Source organism: Asterias rubens, chromosome 1 (genome assembly GCF_902459465.1).
Source record: "Asterias rubens chromosome 1, eAstRub1.3, whole genome shotgun sequence".
Classification (NCBI taxonomy): Eukaryota; Metazoa; Echinodermata; class Asteroidea; order Forcipulatida; family Asteriidae; genus Asterias; species Asterias rubens.
The window spans coordinates 14703585-14724246 of NC_047062.1; the positions used below are offsets into that span (position 1 = coordinate 14703585).

Here is a 20662-nt window from a genome sequence, read left to right on the forward strand (position 1 = left end):
GAAGGCTCTTTCTGCATGAATGGGGACATAAAAAAAAACCCTAGAATTGTGTTCAGACGCAGCAGTGCAAAGACAGTGATGCCAAATCAATCAGCGTTAATTTCAGAAGGTTGAAAAACTTTTTAGAAAAATATCAGCCGCGTGTATGAAAGGTGATACTAGGGGAACCAAATCCTGTGTATAATCCTGGGGATTCTGACTGCAAATTGGAAGCTTTTCCTAATGGAAATTGCAGAGGCTTTTTGCGAAATTGTAATTATTCTTGGGAGTCCTGGGGTAACAGTCCAGTCAGCAGAAAGTTTTTTTTTATTAGACCCCCCACTGTTTATTTGGCTTACATTGTATTTACTGCATTTGATTTGGCCTGATTGTTGGGTGCTCTACATGATGTTATTGATTTTCCACAGGTATGGGGGGAAAAAGGGGAACCGAAAAACAAAACAAAAATGGGTCAAGTACAGATAAAGAATAAAAAGTGAAACTTAATAATCATTATTGAATATTTCTTGCAAAATGGTCACTCAAAATGTCAGGCAATTGAGGTTTTCTTGCTTTTAAAAGGAGCATTTTTCCTTTATTCAATTATTCTAAAATAATTTTAGAATGATAAGCTCTGATGTATGAGTTTATTGCTTCAGCAAATTGGTTTTAAAAAGTATAAAGAAAAAGTGTATGCGTGTTTTATATTTTAATCCACCTTTGCTGAGACACTTTTGGTTATGCATGTAGCAACATTGTAAAATGGGCACCCAGCAAACACCAGGCAGTCAAAGCAATTAAAGAGCCTTAAAAGAGTTTTTTCTGATTTTGTTTTGACCTTGGAAAAATTAGAATAATTTAAAAGTCTGTTAATTCCATTTACAGCCAACACGATGTGTGCATGTAGATGTAGGGCAACCTTTGTACTAAAAAAAATGTTCCTACTTTTTTCCATGAAACAAATATGCCTGCAGAGACTATATAAAAAGTCGACATTTGCACTAAAATTTAAAGTTTTAATCCTTGATAATAGTTTTCCCGCCTTTCCCTCACGTTAACAGAGGACCCAGAAGACAGCAAGTATTCCCACATGCTCTTCACGCTTCATGTCTACCAGTATCGCATCGACAAATCAGGCAAAGGTGGTGTCATCGGTGGTCGCAGTCGCCTTCACTTGATAGACCTCGGGAGCGGAGACAAAAGCGGTGGGAAGATTGTGAACGGTGTGGCTCTCTCCTACTCGGCTCTGGGGCAGGTTATACTCGCTCTACTTAACAACCAGAAACACATCCCTAATAAGTAAGTAGAGCTTGACGCGACACCAGATACACTTTCCAAGTTCTTGTATTGAGAGATCGAACTACATGTAGTTAAATTCAGATTCGCGGTGTTGGATTATTGAATACGGCAGGATTCTCCAGAGGATGTTAAGGGTCCTTTTAGGTTATTTTTTCTTCTCTTCATCGTAGATAATATATGTTATCAATCGTCCTTTATAGGAAGTAATGAAGGAAATGAGATAAGCCAAATACTACATGAAACACTTGTGTAATCTTACGATAGTAGGAAGTGTTCGGCATCGTACCAAGTTGTGTCACTTGCAGTTTCAACATTTGACTACATGTTTTGTGTCATATCCATAAATGGAATTATTTCTCACTCACTTGGAAGTTGCCTTAATATCAAGTTTGTTTTTGCTTTATGACACACCAACTTTATCAATGCTTGACCTTCCTTCTGTAAAGACAAATAATAATTGTGTGTTTGTTGACGGAAGTGTGAACAACGTTTCCTCAAACAACATCTGGAAACTGTTTATCAGTCAAATTTCAGCCTATAATATTGTCCCACTTTATATCAATTTCTAAGTTTGTATTTCATATTTACTGTTTTCTCATAAAAAGTGAAAAACCATCAAATAATAAAAGTCATCCTCTACTAAATGCACTAAAAGCGATCCATTAAATCTTGAGTTTTCCACTTTTTGTTTTGTTTTACAGGGACAGCAAATTGACGAGAATCTTGCGGGAGGCGATGGGTAGTTTGTCTTGCCGGACTGTGATGATAGCTCATGTATCAGCCGCACTCCAGACGTATTCTGAGACACTCAATACCATACAGCTCTCCTCCAGGATCCATCGAATGAGGAAGAAGAAATCCAAGGTAATTAGAACCGAAAGAAAATCGAACTAGCTGTTGCAAACTGCTTATACTGACATATTGTATCAATGCAAAAAGTAGTTAAAGGCCGGACGTTTCGACCCTAGCAGGGTCTTTCTCAAAGGCTTAAAATTTAACATAAAGTCAATTCAGTTTCCTTAAACATGATAGTGAAATTAAGGTCGACAGCAATGGTCTCTTTTAGTTTTTTTTTTTAATGCTCTCTCAATTTCTCTTTTATGGTATAGTAAATTGTAATCTCAGTTATTGATAAATTGAAAGGTAGGGCACTAGAATGGTAAATACTGCCCCAAATTAATCACTGTAAACATTTATAAGGTGAGAAGCACTGCAGTTGTTGATAGTATCAAATGATAGCGACCAAAGATGTGGTTTGCCCGCTGTCACCTCTAAACGTGGATGGTAGTAAAACTTGTTTAGCAATAGGTCTTCTCTCCACTTATACCTATTGAAAGTTTTCCTGCCGATATGAACTCTTTAAATATGTTCAATTTGTCAAAATTAAAGAAATTACGTGGAATGTCTCATTGAATAGCGCTGCGGAAGACGACTTAAGAGAAATTGACTACCCATTACTTGTGTGGTTGGACTCGGAAGGAACCACTGGGTTCCCCCGATAAAAAGCTTTACAACATGATCATTAGGATGAATGTCTTATGAGCACGAAGAAAAAAACTCTGCTCGCTAAGTACGTATTAGTACGAATGGAGTACAGCGGCTCACACAATGTCAAGGCAATCATTGCTCTTAATCAATGGGACCAGGAGAAGCAAACACACCTATGCCCTGTAGCTGTACTATTGCTAAGTCCTAAGCATGAATGCCGGACAATGATTATAACCAAATGTAGTTGATTGAAAAAAAAAAGGGGGTGGGGGGGAGGGGGAGCATAGAGAGCGAGAACAAATAAATGATGTCGAGAGAGACTGTGACTGGATTACTGCTGGTGTGTCTGCTGGTAATCATCGCCCAAAAAAACATGTCTCTATTAAAAGAAGAGTCCACGAAAAAAAGGAGTTTGATGCTGATGATGTATAACAGCATACAGCGCCTGGGTCTCTAGACGGTAAGGATTCCTGTGGCAGGATTCCTAGCTGATTGATTGAATATTTCATACTCTGGATTCTGGATGCCTTTAGGGCTACCCCATTAAGCAACACAAGCCTCATTATTGCCCATAAATCATCACTGGTGTAACGAATGCTGTAAAATTAGATATACATAGTCAAACTTGTTAGCCATGTCAGTCACAAGAAAATGTGCAACTTTGGTATTTGGGAATGCTGTTTTTTGAGTGCAAAACGTTGGTTTTTTGGTTGATTTTTGTGACATTTTACAAAAGAAGAAAAAAAACATGAGAGATTCAGTTTTTCTTGACAGCAATAATAATCACAACGAACAAGAATATTAGGTTTTGTTTTTGTTATTTCTTTCATCATTTTTTTTTCTGAATTTGATTTCTTTTCTCTCTAAAAAGGAACATTTCTTTTCATGCATAATACAGATTCGAAAGCCTGCTACAAATGATAACATTTAAAATAAAGGCATTCTGAAACTGATGTCATTAATTCACTTTGAAGTCAGCTGGTGCCTGCACTTGAAGAATTGTTTCATTTTGTCAAGAGCTGAAGGTCCCTGCATCAGATGTTCTTTGAATTTGTGTTTTTTAAGGCTCCCAAAATAGATATTGATTGTTGCAATGATTCCATGATCTCATATTAGACCGGTCAGATATAATATTCCTAAACCATATCCTTTGCGGCCAAACCGTGTTTGCTTCATATTTGATGTGCCTGAATCTTGATGGCATAATACGTTCTTGCTGGAACTATAACCATATCAAATAGATTCTTCCTTTTACTGACACACAATCAGTTAAGGAGATGTTGTTCCTCTCTAAGACGCTCCTAAATTCCCTGTCACTTCATGTAAATCTCAATGCATACTTGTTTATCCATCACCAGAGATTTTCAGTAAATTAAGTTAACAACTCCTCAAGTTACTAAACCTAAGCCAGAGGGTGAATATGAAATTTGTTTTTTTCCCCAACTGTTTTTTTTTTCTGACTGTTTCCATGGCATTGATTTATTATCTTGTGACTCTGAAGGCTTAGCCGTGGCGCCACTGTCTCCACTGCTACTCCTTTGCCATAAGGAAGGCCCCAATCCCTCTTGACAATGTTTATGCTGTTTGATTAATTGTAACAACACGATAGCTGCGCATTAGGAAAGCGATTTCTCAATGTTTCAAACTGTGAACAACAGCTCTTGGTCTGCCCCTTTGTGATTTCTGTAAATTTTTTGCCTTGTACGGGAAATTGTTGGAAGTGTAAATTTTTGTATGTCAATTTCAAGAATTAATAATAATGATATTTCAAACTATTTCTTTAAAGTTTTTTAGTGATTTTTCTTGTTTATTCCCAAATGCTTACCTCACGGTGTATACCACATTTTGAATAAAGAAATGACGTTAGTTTTGAAAGTAAAGCAAAAAACTGTGTTTACCATCTATTAACCTTTTTCAGATTAGTTCAAAAGTACAGCTTCACCAATTAACAAAGGATTAACTTGAAATATATGAAGAAATTTACTCCTGATTTTCCAACTTATGTTCATGATTCTTCTCTTTTTTTTTTTTTTTTCCAGTACTCTGGTACTAGTTCATCAGGTGGAGAGAGTTCATGTGACGAGGGGCGTATGCGTCGTCACGCTCGACCACTCCACTCCAGGCATCAAAACAGCGGCATGCAAGTCACCAACGCCCTCAACCAAAGTGAACCAGAGTATCTGTCCAGCAGTGAGCAATCCTGTGATACCGTTATTTATTGCGGTCCGGACGGAGTAGCGTTAAGCGACAGGGAACTTACAGACAATGAAGGACCCCCTTCTCATGTTCCAATTTGGAGACCTCCAATTATTGAGTCAGACGAAGAGGAGAGTTTAGAAACGCCCTGTATACCAAAGGACTCAGAGACACCTGTAAAGGATGGTAGAGAATCCCCTATATATGAGGTGATTGAGCCCGCAAGACCTCAGTTACCTTGCAGGACATCTTCCTCACCAGAACAATCATGTCAGGATCAGGGAACTCCAACTTCCAAAATTCCTGTTTGTTCAAGTCAGGGTAGGCAGAGTCCAGTTAAGAAAAGTGGGCTACCGTTGCCGTTGTCCAGAAGACTTTCACCCAAGACAACCTCAGAGAACACTAACCATGGACCTAAATCACCAGCTTCACCCTTGAAAGGAGATGTGCACAAAGCTACCAATGACAGCTCAACCAAACAACCCGACACTTGCAAGCCAGTACTGAAACAAAGTGGACTACGACCCCCATCAGAAATACATAGCAACAAAACCAGGTCGAATATTATCACTAAGCCCCTTGTCCCCCCAAGGAGAACTCCTGCTTTGAATATGATTGTTAGTTTGGAGACACAGGGAGGTTCAGAAGAGCTGGGATTACCAACAGTACTAGAGAGTCAGGAAGATGAAGCTGGAGAAAAAGAAACGCCGGATGAAACAGCATCTTCAGATGACTTAACAACGACCGTTCTTGACCAGGTTCAATGTCTTCAATGGGAAGAAGATGTTGAGAATGAAAATGAAGAACCCTCGAAAGAGGAGCCCAGAGAAAAGGAAACGACCAAGGATGATGAGAAGAGAATTCAAGCTGGAATGGCCCAACATAAAGACCTACCTCCAATCATTCCACCGAAACTCTTCCTCAACTACTCCACCAGCAAGAACCCGCCCCCTTCTCCAAAACCACAAATCAACAAGCCCTCGCAGCCCTGCATGGAATCCGATGAAGACGACGAACTGTCTGAGTTGCGTAATATGGATAAGAGTCTGTGTTCCCAGCTCAAGGCAGTTGAGCCAGAAACCCCTGGTGCAGAAAGCTTGAAGGATGGAGACTTCCTTGAGGGCATCAATCAGAAGATGTCAATAAGAGAAAGGTTGATGCTGATGCACAGTAACCTTGGTGGCTCTGATACAGACACCATCTTGAAATGTCTTGGTTCTATTGATAATATTTCTGATATGTTAGAGAAGCCCGTTTCAGAGGTGTCAGAGGACGACTTCTCTATTGCCTTCTCAGAGCAAGACACGATGAGCTTCGTCTCCCAGGACACAACTGGAGCTATCTCTTTTGACGATAATATGACCTTGGATGACCTTCCCATGGGATCGGAGGCAATCTGCTGCATCAAGGAGATGGAGCATCGCTCTGTTGATTCCTTCTCAGAAAACTTCTCTCTGAGTTTAAACGAGGCCAGCGTAAACGGTTGCGTCAATGAACCATACTTGCTTTTAGGTATGGAGGACAGAGCAAATCTCAGCATGGGTAACATCGGCCATTATGTCTACTCTGATGATGAGTCAGAGATTGTTGAGAATAACGGGGAGAGGCAGATCCGAAGAAGGCGGCGTTCGGAGCATCATTCCGAAAACTTGGATTCAATTTCCCTGGCTAGCCACGACCTGGAAGCCATCAAATCTATGTATGTAATTTCCAGTCTCAACTTGGATGATATCTCTCTCTTGGATGATGATCTCTTAGACGGCTCTGAGATCACCATGCCTGATATGCAACTAAATCAAAGCTACATGGATGAGGAGGCTACAGTGGTAACCTACATGACCATCAATGGTGAACAAGTTGTGATGAGGGAAAAGCATCTCGCTATCGACCATCCCCTAAGGAGACTCAGTTGTATCAGCGATGCAACGGATGCCACCTTCTCAACAACGTCGCGGCCGGCAAGTTTCATGGAGCAAGATGACGATAACACAATTGTGGATGAAACCGGGGAATCCACCACTGATAATTCCACCAACTCTCAGTGGCTTTCAAAAAACGGCAGTCCGCCCGGCCTGAGGGACGCTAACAGGAATTGGAACTGTAGCTCAGGCGGGGCGGCGGGAAACCAAGTATTCAATCTGAATCATCAAGTCCGAGGATTCACCAACGGTTTACATTTGAGAACTGAACGGGGATTGGGGACGCCACAAGCATACAGTCCTCTCTCAGGGTTAAATTATAGGCCAAGTGGGACCCCGAATGCAATTCAGACCAGACCGGACCGTCAGGCAGAGTCACCAGTGTGGCAAAGAATGGAAGGAGTAGTTCCTGAACAGCAACAGTCAAAAAACTTTCAAATGCTGCCGAATCAAAAAAACGGCAGCAGTAACAGAACAATGTCCCACTTGAGGGAGATCAATGAGTCTGTTGTGAGCCAATCCTCTCAGAGTAGCTTATCACTAAGGAGCACGCAGGATAAAGGGGTTTCGGTTACTAAACTGGCTGAAATCGAATCGAAGGGAGTACATACATCCCCACTTCGTAAACGCTGTGATCCGATTCCCATGGAATCGAGCTCAGTCAACCCCACACCTGCCTCGACAAGATCGGAGCCTTCCTCTAAGTATGAAAGCCCCCAGCATCATGCCCGCAGTTCTCGCCAGCGATCGCTGTCCCATCAACCCTCTCCCTTAGTACTCAGTGCTGCAATCTCACGTGCAAAAGAAGCAATGGAATATAAATTCCACACTATCAGCAGAGACTCGGACAGCCAGGCACGGGATATCTCACTCTTAAGGCGCCCGGACGGGGCTGATGCAAAAGAAATGGATTCAGATTGTCACTTTAACTATATTGCCAGCAAAATCCAGCAATACGAACTGTCGGAGGAGACTAAGGAATTAGCCGATATTCTTTTAATGAGCAGCTCGGAGCGGCCCCCTGCCATAGGTGCTTGCTCCTCACCAGCCTTTGAGGTTGAAGTCAACCCATGTTTCTCTCAGGAACTTGATGATGCACTAATTAAGGATGCCTTACATCAAGACTTTGATGCAAAGTCAGAGCAAGAGGCAATGGAAGATGCGGAAAGTTGTCTGAAGTGTCCTTCATCGGAACCAGACAGCCAGGGGCAAATGACCCCACCCCAAGTACCATGCAAACCAAACAGAGGCCTTGTGAAGCCCAAAGTGAACTCTTACCTACCTCATTCAGAATCAGAAATTCAACACACAAACTCAAAAAACTCTGTGAACAAAAGCACAGACTCCAGCAGGATACCTGTGCCACCAAGCAAGTGTACTAGCAAAACAGAGAGTAGGCCGTTGAAGGGAAGTTTAATTCCGTCAAAGACTGATAAAAGTAAGATTCCCATGAGATCCACAAGCTTGACCTCTGTCAACTCTCAAAAGAATGCACTAAATGCTAAATCGTCTTCCAAGTCTAAGGCCTCATCGGTGCTTTCAAAGTCAAGTCGCAGTGATGATAGTGCAAGTACAACAAGCAAGAGCAGTTCAGTGTCTTCCAGAAAGACTATCCCACTGACAAGTAAAATCCCCCAAGGCAACAGCAGCAAGCTCAGTCCATCAGCATCAAAGGCAGGGCAGAAAGTTTCCTCGCAAGGTACCTCGAGCCTACCAGTCCGGAACAAAACCCTAAGTAAGTCTGCGCCGTCGTTAACCAAATCAACAGCTGCAGCAGCAGCAGCGGCGGCCGCAGTGGCCGGTTCAAAGATTCCAACCAGCACTGGACCAACAACAGAACAGGCACTCCTGAGGAATGTGAACAGCAGCATTGCACAGCTGCAGCCTGGAAACCGACTGACCAATTCCTCTGACGGGAGCAACGACAGCGGTATTGCATCCAGTGAGAACGTACCCACACCATCTAAGCGTTCCATCCTCTCACCGTACTCCACCGTGACCAAACCCCGGGTTCTCCATGGATCAAGTAGCGGACATGGAAGTGATAACAGCAGTACTTTAAGTGATTGCCTCCCCTCTAACAACGTCACTAAGTGCCGAGTTGGCGGTGGAGCGAGCAGCGGTTATGAGAGCATGCTGAGAGACAGTGAAGCAACAGCCAGTGGGTCCTCTTGCCATGATTCAATGAGTGAATGCTCCGGTGGTCGACTCAAGAGCTCCAAGCTGCCCAAAAAGAAGTTTCCTGGTAAGGGTCAATGTAAACTTTCAATCATAGCAGTCTATCTAGGATTTGAAAAAGTTCTCTTACTATGTACATTTCATAGAAATTTGTTTGCTCTTTAAAGTTGTAAAGATAAAGCATTTGATAGAATTCTATGGAACATTTTTGTATGAGCATGCTCATGAACTTTTGTGATCAACTTATAAATGTAAATGTTGATTAATTCTATGTTTTCTATGTGCTTCCAGGGCCCTGGAGAGCACAGGTTCTCTGACAACTGAATGGGCTTTCCGGTAAAAACAGTGACAAATTAATAATTAAGTAAATACGTGATTTAAAATTTGTCGGCGGATCCTGTTTCAAAGCACAGTTTCTTAAAAATTTAAACTAAACTAGTTTTGCAACAAATCTTTTAAGTTTATTTTTAACCTTTTGACTTGTGATGTTCAAAGTAAAAAATTTTGAAGTACAGAAAAATAAACAAGAATCAAGCCAACTTTTTAGAAAGTTTTCTTGGTCCTATGTGCCGTTTTAAAACTGAAACGTGAAAATTGAAACCTATCCCACTGTTCCTACTCAGGATCCAGACGTAGTCGCAGTGCCCCGCCACGCTCGGCCACGGACAGTCACCAGACCAAAACCAACCGATGGAAAGATATATCACCGAGACCAAAATGTCACGAGGAGGGTGTCGAGATTAAAGTGTATGAAGTAGATGATGTCCAGAAGATCCAACAACAACGACCGGATGCAATAAAGGTGAGACAAGCTTTTCAGTTGCGTAGCGGGAAATCTTTGTTAAAAACTTCCAAATTTGCATTTTCCCCAAAAATATCATCCTTATGAAATCATTTCCCAACACAGTTAGATCAAACTATTTTTTTCTCTTCTGGACTGTAAATTTTGATCAGATTGGAAACCACCGTTTTGGAAATGATCATTACCCTTATGAAATCATTTCTCAAAACAATCAAATCAAACCATTTTATTCTCTTCTGGACCGTAAAACTTTGATCAGATTGCAAACCTCTGTTTTGGAAATGAGTCCATCCATTCTCAAAAAGAGTGAAAACGTGTCTTTTCAAGTTTGAGTTATAAAGGGGCCCATGTCACGCAAGAGAATTATCTAAAAAAATTACCTAAACTTTTTGCTATGACATGAATCTGAAGAAGAGGACCATATCTCTTCTTTTCTTGCTCAATATCTTTTGTAGAATCTTTGGAAATGAAGCTTTTGATAATCAATTTTAAAGCAGTGAACAAAAATGTACAATAATTATAAAATCAGTCAAAAATTTGAGCAGACGGGAAATTTACATCAGGGATAAAGAATACTGTTTTTGTTTGATTGTATACTCCAGACTTTCCTGAGACCTGCGATAAAAAGGAGAAAAATTTAAATAAATCAACATTGGAATTGTTGGTTTTCTCATCTTTATATTGTTTCTTAATCGTTGTATCGTTGTACTCTATCTGGTGTCCTCTTTTGAAGAAATCTTCCACCTTCTCATCCATCCTAAAAATCTCTTTTTTTCCCTCTCTCCATGTCTTTATTGTTACTCTGTCCTTATTTTGCCTGGTTGTCAACCTACAAAGCACTTGGAGTCAAAACAGCAGACAACTTTGTACGTTAGTCAAAGCATTCTTAGTAAACACAAAATATTAAAAATCAAACAGTCGTGTCATGGTTCAATAGAGGCATGTCAGTTCCCACCTGACATCACATGGTGTAAAGTTGGCAATATTTATTTTGGCAACATCTTTTATATAAATATTTTGGTTGTTTTTTAAACGCACATGGTGGACATTAAAACTACATGACTTGGAAACTAAAATTAGTTGCCAGTTAATCGATAACTATCTACAGACTGACTCTGACCCAGTAATCAGTACTATAGGTACGGCCTATTGTCATGCCATTCCAAACATTGGTGAAATTCTACGAAGTGAATATGTGATATATCTTGAACCATGGCCGGACTTTGTACTCCTCAATATATGTGTTTGGATTGAAGCTGAGTTTGTTTTCCCTTTGCTTTTCAAGTTATTTTTGCTCTGCCTATTGGTGTTTTTCGCCTATTTTGTTTTTATTTGTTTTGATATTTCATCTTTTTTGTTGGAATCGCATGGTTTGATAAGCTCCTCTTGTCTGTTACATTGTACTGTCGTCACAGGCTTTTGTTTTACTTTTATTCAGTTGTTTGATTTAGTCTAACAATAAGTGCATGAAAGAAAACTGCATTAATAGTTGTAATGATCACAAATGATTGTCACAAATGTGTGTTGTTCTTTTAACTATTATTCTAAATGATTTTGAATGCTTGCTAATTTAGATTCTTAGGGAAGTTTAAAAAAACAAAGCTCCATGAGCAGCCTCCATTTCAATCCAATCTAACTTTAATGTGATAAGGTTTTCCTTGCAAGCAATCCAAGGGTGTACTACACAATGCAAGCCACTACAAATGCACTACACTGTTTTTAAGTGCCATAACACAACACCACTTCACCCATTGCACACACACACACTCCAAACCCAATGATTGTTTGTTTCCTAAATCGCTGATAATTTGGAGTAGTTTCCATCCATCAACTCACGGCTCATTTCCTCTTTATTTTTCTCTCTCTCCCTCTCTTTTCTCCATTGCTCCTGGTCGCTCTTCACTCTTTCTACTTGTCCGTGACTGCTTGGACGTATAGAGTGATTCTTTAAGTGCAGAGGACAGGATAAAAGGCCCCAAGTCAGAGGTAAGAATTATCAATCACACTCGACTCTCTCCAACGTCTGTTTTTTTCTCCTTTCTTTAAGTTACATTTTTAAAGGGAAAGCACATCGTCGTTGGTTGAAGGATTAAGTAATTCCATTTCTCTAGTTTATCATTTAACTGCGTTACCAAAAAAATGATCTCTTTTAGTTTATTGAGGAGAGCTTCTTTGCACTCCACACATCAACCGTTTTCAACAACAAAGTGAAATTAAGAGACCACTTTCTAAAATTTGACTGTTCGTGTTGAATTTTAAGCATACAGTTTCATGATTTGCATATTGAGTTGAAGGACTAAATTGGTGTTTTGTCTGTTTTAACTGTTACACGACAGATGATCATTCCCTATACTGTAGATAATGCTTTTGTTTTTTTCCCTTACTATAAAATAAAAAAAATCCACTCTTAATTTTAAGGATTATGAAGGAGAAGCATCCCACTTACACTATTTGAAAATAAAGGTCTGAATCAACCTGTAAGAAATTAATCATATTTGATGGTCTTGTTATGGTGAAAGCAATGTCAATAAGTTTTTATATTTTTCATAGTTTTCAACATTCCATTGCACTTGACTGTCAAAGGCCAACCTGTAACAATTACTTTGTTCCTCGTGTCCTTTGGGTCAAGTATCATCATTTAAAATGGTGGATATCCGGGGCAGACACATTTCAACAGGGAAATGCTAGATACAAAGATTCTCAACACCCATAAGAGTGATGACATCAGCAAACAAAATTGAACACATTTTATTATCACATTTAAAATAAAATAAAAAGTAGATTTTTTATTGTTTCTAAAAATGATTTTTTTGTTTTCTGCAGCACACATTTTGGAAGAGATGGAGCCCAGCTCATCCCAGTTCCCTAAGACCATGGAGAAAGAGACAGCCATCTTGGAAGAGTGATTAATGACGCCCTCTATTGACTTGTATCACTCAACATCATCTGAACTATGGCCCATCTGGAATAGTCAATGCACAACGCAGCCTGGAAGCCTTTCACACATAACTACATACATGATTTAAGGAGTTGATGTCATCACCTAGTGTGTTACTGTTCAACTTAACCACTGACCCCGAGGTCACTATTCTCACATGATAAAAAAACAGATATGCCCCACAGACTCGCAAAGCTGTTTTCTGTTAACGTTATTTACTGTGCTAGGTAATCATGCATTTCTAAAACAAGGAACTTAACCCACTCTCTTTTGAAGTCACCTTTTGATGCTTATTTGGATTGGAGAAATATTGGAGGTGCAATGGTCATATACGAGGAATGCATATTGGATGGTAATCTCACCTCGGATGATACTGATAAGCCTAACTTTGACGACACTCTCCTGAACTCCTTGTCAAGTTCCATCGCGGAAGTGTCGCGAGGAAAAGCTACCAAGTACCAAGTACTCTATCGACTAATGCTGCTTGACAGAAGACCTACAGGACAGGATCCTAATTGGCATTTGATTGAGGCAATCAATAATGATGTACTTGTACCATTGACTTGTGTGAACAGGTGGAATGAGGTACCAAAGAGCAATCATTATCTTGAGGGTGTATCCAGAGCCTATAACATGACAAGTCATTTGCAGGCCTGATATGATACTCCATGGAGGCGATTGCCTCAGTGCTCATTGACTTGGTGCCCTTGAAAGGCTCCAGTAGAAATGTACAGTTTCCTTATAGGTGCCCTTTACCAAGGAGAACATTCCTTGGTGGCCTTGCCCTTTCAAAACCGAAACATACAGGCCTGCATTTGGTGATACTTGTATGGACTGATCACTTCAACATTACTTAACTCTTTCAGTGCCTGCTTTTTATGGGTGTTTGCGTTTTGAACCTAAATTGCCCAGCTTTTTGAGGGGTTTTGAAATTGTGTGTAATTTTCTCTTTTTGTAAGTAAAACACAAAATTTCTTGGTGATTTGTGTTGCATTGGTACATCCCAAAGTGAATAGTATTTCTTGAGTGATAATGCCCTCTTGTGATAAACACGTACATTATATTGGGTCGTACATGTACGACTGGTTGAACTTTCGGAATACATGAAATAGATCGCACATGTACGACCTAGGCACTGAAGGAGTTAGGGCAGAGGAAGTTTTAAAAATGGACCCTGGTGCTCAGCTTAATAGTATTTCAGTTTTGTGTAGTTTCCTGGAAACGGTTTGGTTCAATTTAGGTTCATGCAGGGAGGTGGTTCAGTTGTGTTTGGCATGCTGTTTTGTTTTAGTTCGAACCACATGAAAGAAGAAAAAAACAAAACAATATTGTTATACCGGACAGGATGGGCGTGGTGATATTCCTGCACCTCATCTGCATAATATCATGCCTTGATTTTTCATGTGGTGCTTTCTCCAATATGCTTTAAAGGTCTTTAAAGGCAGTGGATACTATTGGTAATTACTCAAAATAATTATTAGCATAAAACATTACTTGATAACGAGTAATAGGGAGAGGTTGATGGTATAAAACATCAAACGGCTCCCTCTGAAGTGGCGTAGTTTTCAAGAAAGAAGTAATTTTCCATGAATTTGATTTTGAGACCTCGGATTTAGAATTTGAGGTCTCGAAATCAAGCATCTGAAAGCACACAACTTTGTGTGACAAGGGTGTTTTTTCTTTCATTATTATCTCGCAACTTCGACGACCGATTGAGCTCAAATTTTCACAGGTTTGTTATATTATGCATATGTTGAGATACACAAAGTGAGAATACTGGTCTTCGACAACTACCAATAGTGTCCAATGTCACTAAACTGAAGGTACTTAATAAATAATTAATCAAAAGTTCACTTGGATTATTGGGTTTGGGTTTTGGCCCATCCTATGTATCAAGTTCCCCTCACAGTCTCAGTTGTTTTTAAGACTGGATGTTTATTGAAACAAGTTTACTTTACTTCCTTGAAAAATGTTATTTTTTAAGGAGGTTCAATTCATGATGAAGCATTCCTAAAACAATAGAACCTAGCTCATAGGATGAATCTTTCACAGGTTAGTTTTTTTCTTTGTTGATAATGGCTTCATAAATTGGAGGACAGGAATACATGACTTTACTCAGAAACATCCCCGAAATGAAAAGGTGGTGGTTGAAAAAAAGAGTAAAATTTTGCAGATCCGTTAGTGACTTGTTTAACAAATCACCAAGTGCAGTAAAAATTGCAAAGCAAAATTGGAAGAAATTATGTTTTGCAGATTTCCTGGAACGTTTTTTTAACGTAATTCTGCGCTGCACAGGGTTTTTGTGAGGTACTGCAAAAACTTGGGCCCTCTGTTCAGGAATTTGTTATACTAGCAGAGCATGACAGGTTCCTATAAATGGATGGATCACTCAATTTATTGCATCAGGCATCCATTTGAAGGTCGTCATGAACCATTATACTTAACATTTCTTAAAGGTGAATCACTTGTACACCTATCTGCCTCTCTTAATATTTATGGATGCCGTCATAATTTTTACCCAAAATGAGGCTATGGGGGCACGTCCGCCTCGTTTTGAGTTGGCATTGTGGCGTACCTCATGCATAAATATTAAGAGAGGCGTATTACCTTAGTTAGTTTGAAAACAAAATATAATTCTTTTTAAAGAGTGTAAACAATCAGTACAGTATGTATTATGATCAGTACTCATAAAACTGGGGGTTGCACTTCATACAAATGCATTTAACCCCAAGTTCAAACCACACATGCCACACAAGCAAAGTTCATGACATGTGAATTTTGAACCCTGTATTTATAGAGGTACATGTAAACCATGTGTGAAGGCTTCCTTGTAATTGATGCCCTTGTGTTGATTTTATTAAATTAAACTCGCCACTACTTGATCTTTCAGATAAACTCATTTCCCCGTTTTTTCATGAATGCAAACAACACAAGTACCAACAACACAGACTGTATTGACTCTGTGGTCTAATCGACAATTGAATAAACAAATGTTCTAATCGATCGAATAACACATGTCTCTGTTCCAACCAAATGTAGGATTCAACAAATTAAAGTTCTTCCATTCGTTTGAAAGCCAAACAGATCACATTTTGCAACAATACAAAGTGATTACTAAATGGAAGGAAATTGTTGATTCAGGTGGATCGGTATGCATTTATTGGTTTGAGTACGTTAAGATAGGGGTGGTTGACTCTATACTTATGAAGTCAGAATGGTCAGTTCGGTATGCAGAGGCAACTAGACTTTATATAGCCAGGCTGCAAGATAAATACTAGAAGATTGTATAAGCTTATAGGATTTTTTAGCATTTTGTAAATAACATGTATTAAAGATGCAAAAATATTGCCTTAAATTATGTGACGTTTTATGGCGAGAAAGTGATTTATTAAATTAAGTTTGTTTTGATAGAATCTGTAAAATCCTGTCAATGAATTTATATCAACTTGTTAATAATGTAGATTTTGATGGCTTGGTACTCTTGGGATTATTTTAATGTGAGTATTGCTGTGTGAAGATGCACTGACTTTTTAAAAACTGACACGACCACCCCAAAAATGGTTTTCTTAAAATTATACAGAAATAACGTTCTAGATTCAGTTGAAGTGGTGTCTATAAAGAATGATACAAAAGTTTTGCTGGTAAACTACCGAATACCAGTGAAAATGTCAAACATAGTAGTAGACATTAACAGAATTTGGTTGTATAAGGACAAATCATTTGTTGTATTTATTAACGTAAAGAGAAAAATGGGTCGTTCGTTAACATTCTTGCCATCTGGTAATATAATGTATCCAATCAAAGCACAACAAACTACTAGAACAGGGTACCATTGATTAAATTACCCAGTGTGTTTATAAAATGTAAATCGACTCATGTTTATTATTAATTGTGTATCGAAGAGAGGGAATGTGGTAAACTGTATCATGGGTGTATGAACGAGAGGTGTTTTTTTTGTGTACATTAAAAACCAGAAGATTTGCTATTTTCATGTAAAAAGGAAATGGTAGATTAGTATTGAATATTGAAACGCTTCAATAAACGGATGACTCGTCATCGGAGGGTTAAGGTTTAAAATGGATATAGCGTAATTGAATACAGATTTATAAAGCGTTTATTTATGGCGCCAGGACCTATTTTATTGTGTACAGTTGTACAGTTAAAATGTAAATGTTTTGTAGATGGAGTTTAAAAAACAACTTGATGTGTCCACAACCATGCAGAAACACTTTATACCAGTTACGCATCTTGCTTGGTTGCTAAGGCACACTCAGTGTTGTATTATTATAGTAGTAATTTTTAATTCATTTGAATGTACCTAATAACAGTCCCGGTTTGAAGGTACAGTATTATCCAAGGTAAATTAAAACCAAACATAAAGTCTTTTTTGTTGCAAAAGGAGGAAACTAACATACAATCAAACTGTACAATGTTTTCCGGTTTTTCTGTTGCACTAATGATGAAAAAAGAGGAAGTTGTTTGCCTGTAAACCTTACTTAACAGCCCCAAATTAACTTGGAAAAAGGATACAGCCATGTTGGGAAAAAACTGTCAAAGTAAAGGTTTGCGGTAGCAGCATCTAACATAATACATGGTGTTACTACAAACCTTTACTCTATCTTATTTCCAGCATGCAACGCTTCAAATCCTACTTGGTAAGAAACTTGTTGAATTTCATCTGATCGATATAAAAATGGCCGCTTAAATAAGTCTGTACATTCAATGCTGAAAAAGGGTCATTTTGAAGTTATTAGTTGAACGCGTAAGCACAGACTGTTTATGTACATGTGACGGCAACATCATCGTAACTGTTTGGGTCGTTGCGTAAAATATATTTTGGGAAATAGTGCAACTAGGCTATGCTAAAAATACTGCAATTCTATCCTTCACTGCTTGTTAAGTTGTCATAGTCAACTTGTGTTACTAGTAGTGGACTTTTTAATTATCAAGAACGAAGGTACGATTATTGGCTGGACACGCAAACTTACCACACTGTTGACAAAACCCTCTGTTGCTTGTATTTTACTTGTATATACAAAAACTAATACCAAAATGTGTTATTAATTTTAGCATTTTTTTGTTTTTAACTTAAAATAATTTCAGGCTGTCTGAGCAACTGAAATGATATTGTGTTTTATAATTTCTGGAAACTTTGTTAATTTTGTAATGATTTTTCCTGAAGGCTTGTTTGTTGTCCATAATAATTATGAACTTTATAATGCAACAATCCATGCAAGACAACTGTACTTCATGCCCCCCCCCCCCTTCATGCTGTTATTGTTATAGTGCATTGGGCTCCTACATTTTTATTATTGTATGAATAAACAACTTGTGTTCTTTGTAATCTGATAAGAGTGTGGTAAAGTCCTGTTCTTGTTTTTGCCTGTATGTTTTTCAGGGTTTCTTTTATTGGGCATGGGCCAGATTTGTGCAAGTTTTAGCCCCTGATGTCTCAGCTAGCCCTTCATCTAAGAAAAGGAGTCGTTTGAAATTGTATCATACCAACGTTTCTTTAGACTCTTCACATGAATCTTGTTCCCCCCTCGTTCTAGGATCGCGCATGTTTCAAGAGGAATGTGCACTCCAATCAGTTTTCCTGAGTAAGCCTTAGTTAAGGAATATTAACATACAAAATTAATACAAACTCAAAATAAAAAAAACATGATTTTGTCAAGATTAACCACATTAACCAGACACTTTTATTATCATTTAAACTAAATTTGTGTACAAAATACAAAAATCTACATGACATGATCATCCATTTAAGTTTTACAAAGGTATTTACACTCCTCTCACAAATCCTTGGAATGTCATCCAGAAGCAAGGAAAAGTTGCTGATATAAGGTTTATATCTTCTTTTGGGAAGACAAAAAAGACACTTCTGATTAATATAGTCCCCAATTTCGATATATAGTCATTCTATTTTGCGCAAAACTAAAAATCTCCCCAGTAGCTTTGAAAGAGAAAGGAAAGATCCAAAAGTACCAAGACCTGGCCAGGGAACTTAGTACGATTTGGCAGTTGAAAGTGAAAGTATAGGCCCCATTGTGGTCAAAAGCTTCTGTTACAGAAGGTGGCGTTTTGGGAACAGCAAGGATCCTGAGAAAAACCTTTGAGGTCTAAGGGCCTTGTCACAGGAGGCAACTCTTGCAGGCAACTTGAAGGCAACCAATTACAGTGCATGTTACAGGACCACTTTGGTAGCACACGAGTCAATTTTAAAACTTTTTCTTACGATTCACAAAAGAAAAATGTTAACATTCAAATGGGAATGCCTTTCTTTCTTGGAGATTGCCTGGAACTGGTTGCCCGTAAAATGCCTGGTGTGACGCGACCCTAAGGCTTCGGGACAAAGCCCAAATAAAGGAGTTACCAGCACAAAGGAAAATGTTATCTTTCTTTTCATGCTGTGTGAAAAGATGAATTAATAACAATGCAATTTACAACTTACAACAACACACATTAAAATTCCAAGAAACTACAAAGGATAAGAAAAGAACCCGATATCAAACAAGCATAAACAAAAGTTTAGAAATATTCCCTCCAGAAAAGTTTTTTTAAGTTTAAAAACTTTTTTAAGTTTAAAAAGTTCAGCCAGACCAGCCAGGGACTAAATATTAACGGTTGAAACTTAAGACATTACTAAGGCTATAATAAACTTCTTTTTTTTTAATAAGTGAAAAATAAATTAAATAAAGCTAAAATACATGAACCCACCTCACCTGGCAAGTATATGTTCAGGGGAACATCACGGTGGTAGCAGAGGGGAACATTAACAGTTAAACCTTCAGCTGCAGGGACCAAGTCAATACGGGAAATAAGCACACACGGGGGGGAACAAACGTTCTTAGCACTTTGTCTGGAAATGTATCTTGCCATTTTCGATGGGGCAAAAGCTATTTCAGTTATCTTTTCAAGATGGCGGATCGGGAGTGGCTCCAAACAACCTTGAGTGACGACCTTGAACTGTTCATCTATTCATCTTACATATACTATACTGTATGTATCCATGAACCAGCCCAACACTTATGCTATTCTGTTCAAATATAATATGGATAAATAATAATAATAATAATAATAATGAGAACTTATAAAGCGCACAAATCCATCAAAGTGCTCATGGCGCTAAATACAAAGAATAATATTTACATGTACAATAACCAAAATTGAAACGTAAGCCTAAGCTAAGAAGAAATCCAGAACATGTTGAAGAGAAATACAATACAAATGCAATATCAAAGAAAACATCGAAGGGTAGAAATCAAACCATTTTCTCAAATACTTGGTTGAAAAGATGTGTCTTAAGGTTTTTCTTAAATTGTGTTAAAGAAACAGATGATTTTACTAGTGCTGGCAATTTGTTCCATAGGCGTGGGGCAGCATGTGAGAAAGATCGGTCTCCCCATGAATGATTGGATATGGGCTCAATAAGGAGACTAGAATTGTAAGACCGGAGTTTGCGAGGAGGATTGTATGGTTTGAGTAGATCATCAATATATGCAGGGGCATTGTTGGTGAGTGATTTATACACAAAAAGCAGAAGTTTATACTTAACTCTACTGCTTACGGGTAACCAGTGTAATTCTTTCAAAATCGGAGTTATATGACAGGACTTTTTATTTAAGGTGATAACACGAGCAGCATAGTTCTGAATACGCTGAAGTCGTTCAGTTTGAGTATTAGGAAGACCATATAGAAGTGAGTTACACATGTCAAGTCTGGAAACGACGACGGAGTGGACTATTTGCTCAGTTGCTTTTTGTGTTAAATATTTCCTCACTTTGCCTATATTACGAATGTGAAATGTTGTAGAACGTGCAATACTAGAAATATGTGAATTAAGTGTCATGGAAGAGTCGAAGA

The 20662-nt window shown here is 38.6% G+C and overlaps 1 protein-coding gene across 4 annotated transcripts in view; it reads left to right on the plus strand.

Moving 5' to 3' along the window:
* Positions 1-13543, plus strand: part of LOC117289430 (kinesin-like protein KIF26B) — a 59993-nt gene extending 46450 nt beyond the window's left edge. For 2 of the 4 annotated variants that reach the window (XM_033770554.1, XM_033770563.1), the window contains exons 7-12: positions 1041-1278; positions 1980-2142; positions 4806-9126; positions 9683-9861; positions 11800-11847; positions 12685-13543. In XM_033770554.1, coding sequence (XP_033626445.1) covers positions 1041-1278; positions 1980-2142; positions 4806-9126; positions 9683-9861; positions 11800-11847; positions 12685-12771 — 5036 coding nt within the window. In that variant the 3' untranslated portion in view covers positions 12772-13543. The other 2 variants (XM_033770572.1, XM_033770580.1) reach the window with 2 other exon arrangements.
* Positions 13544-20662: the final 7119 nt, after the last annotated feature.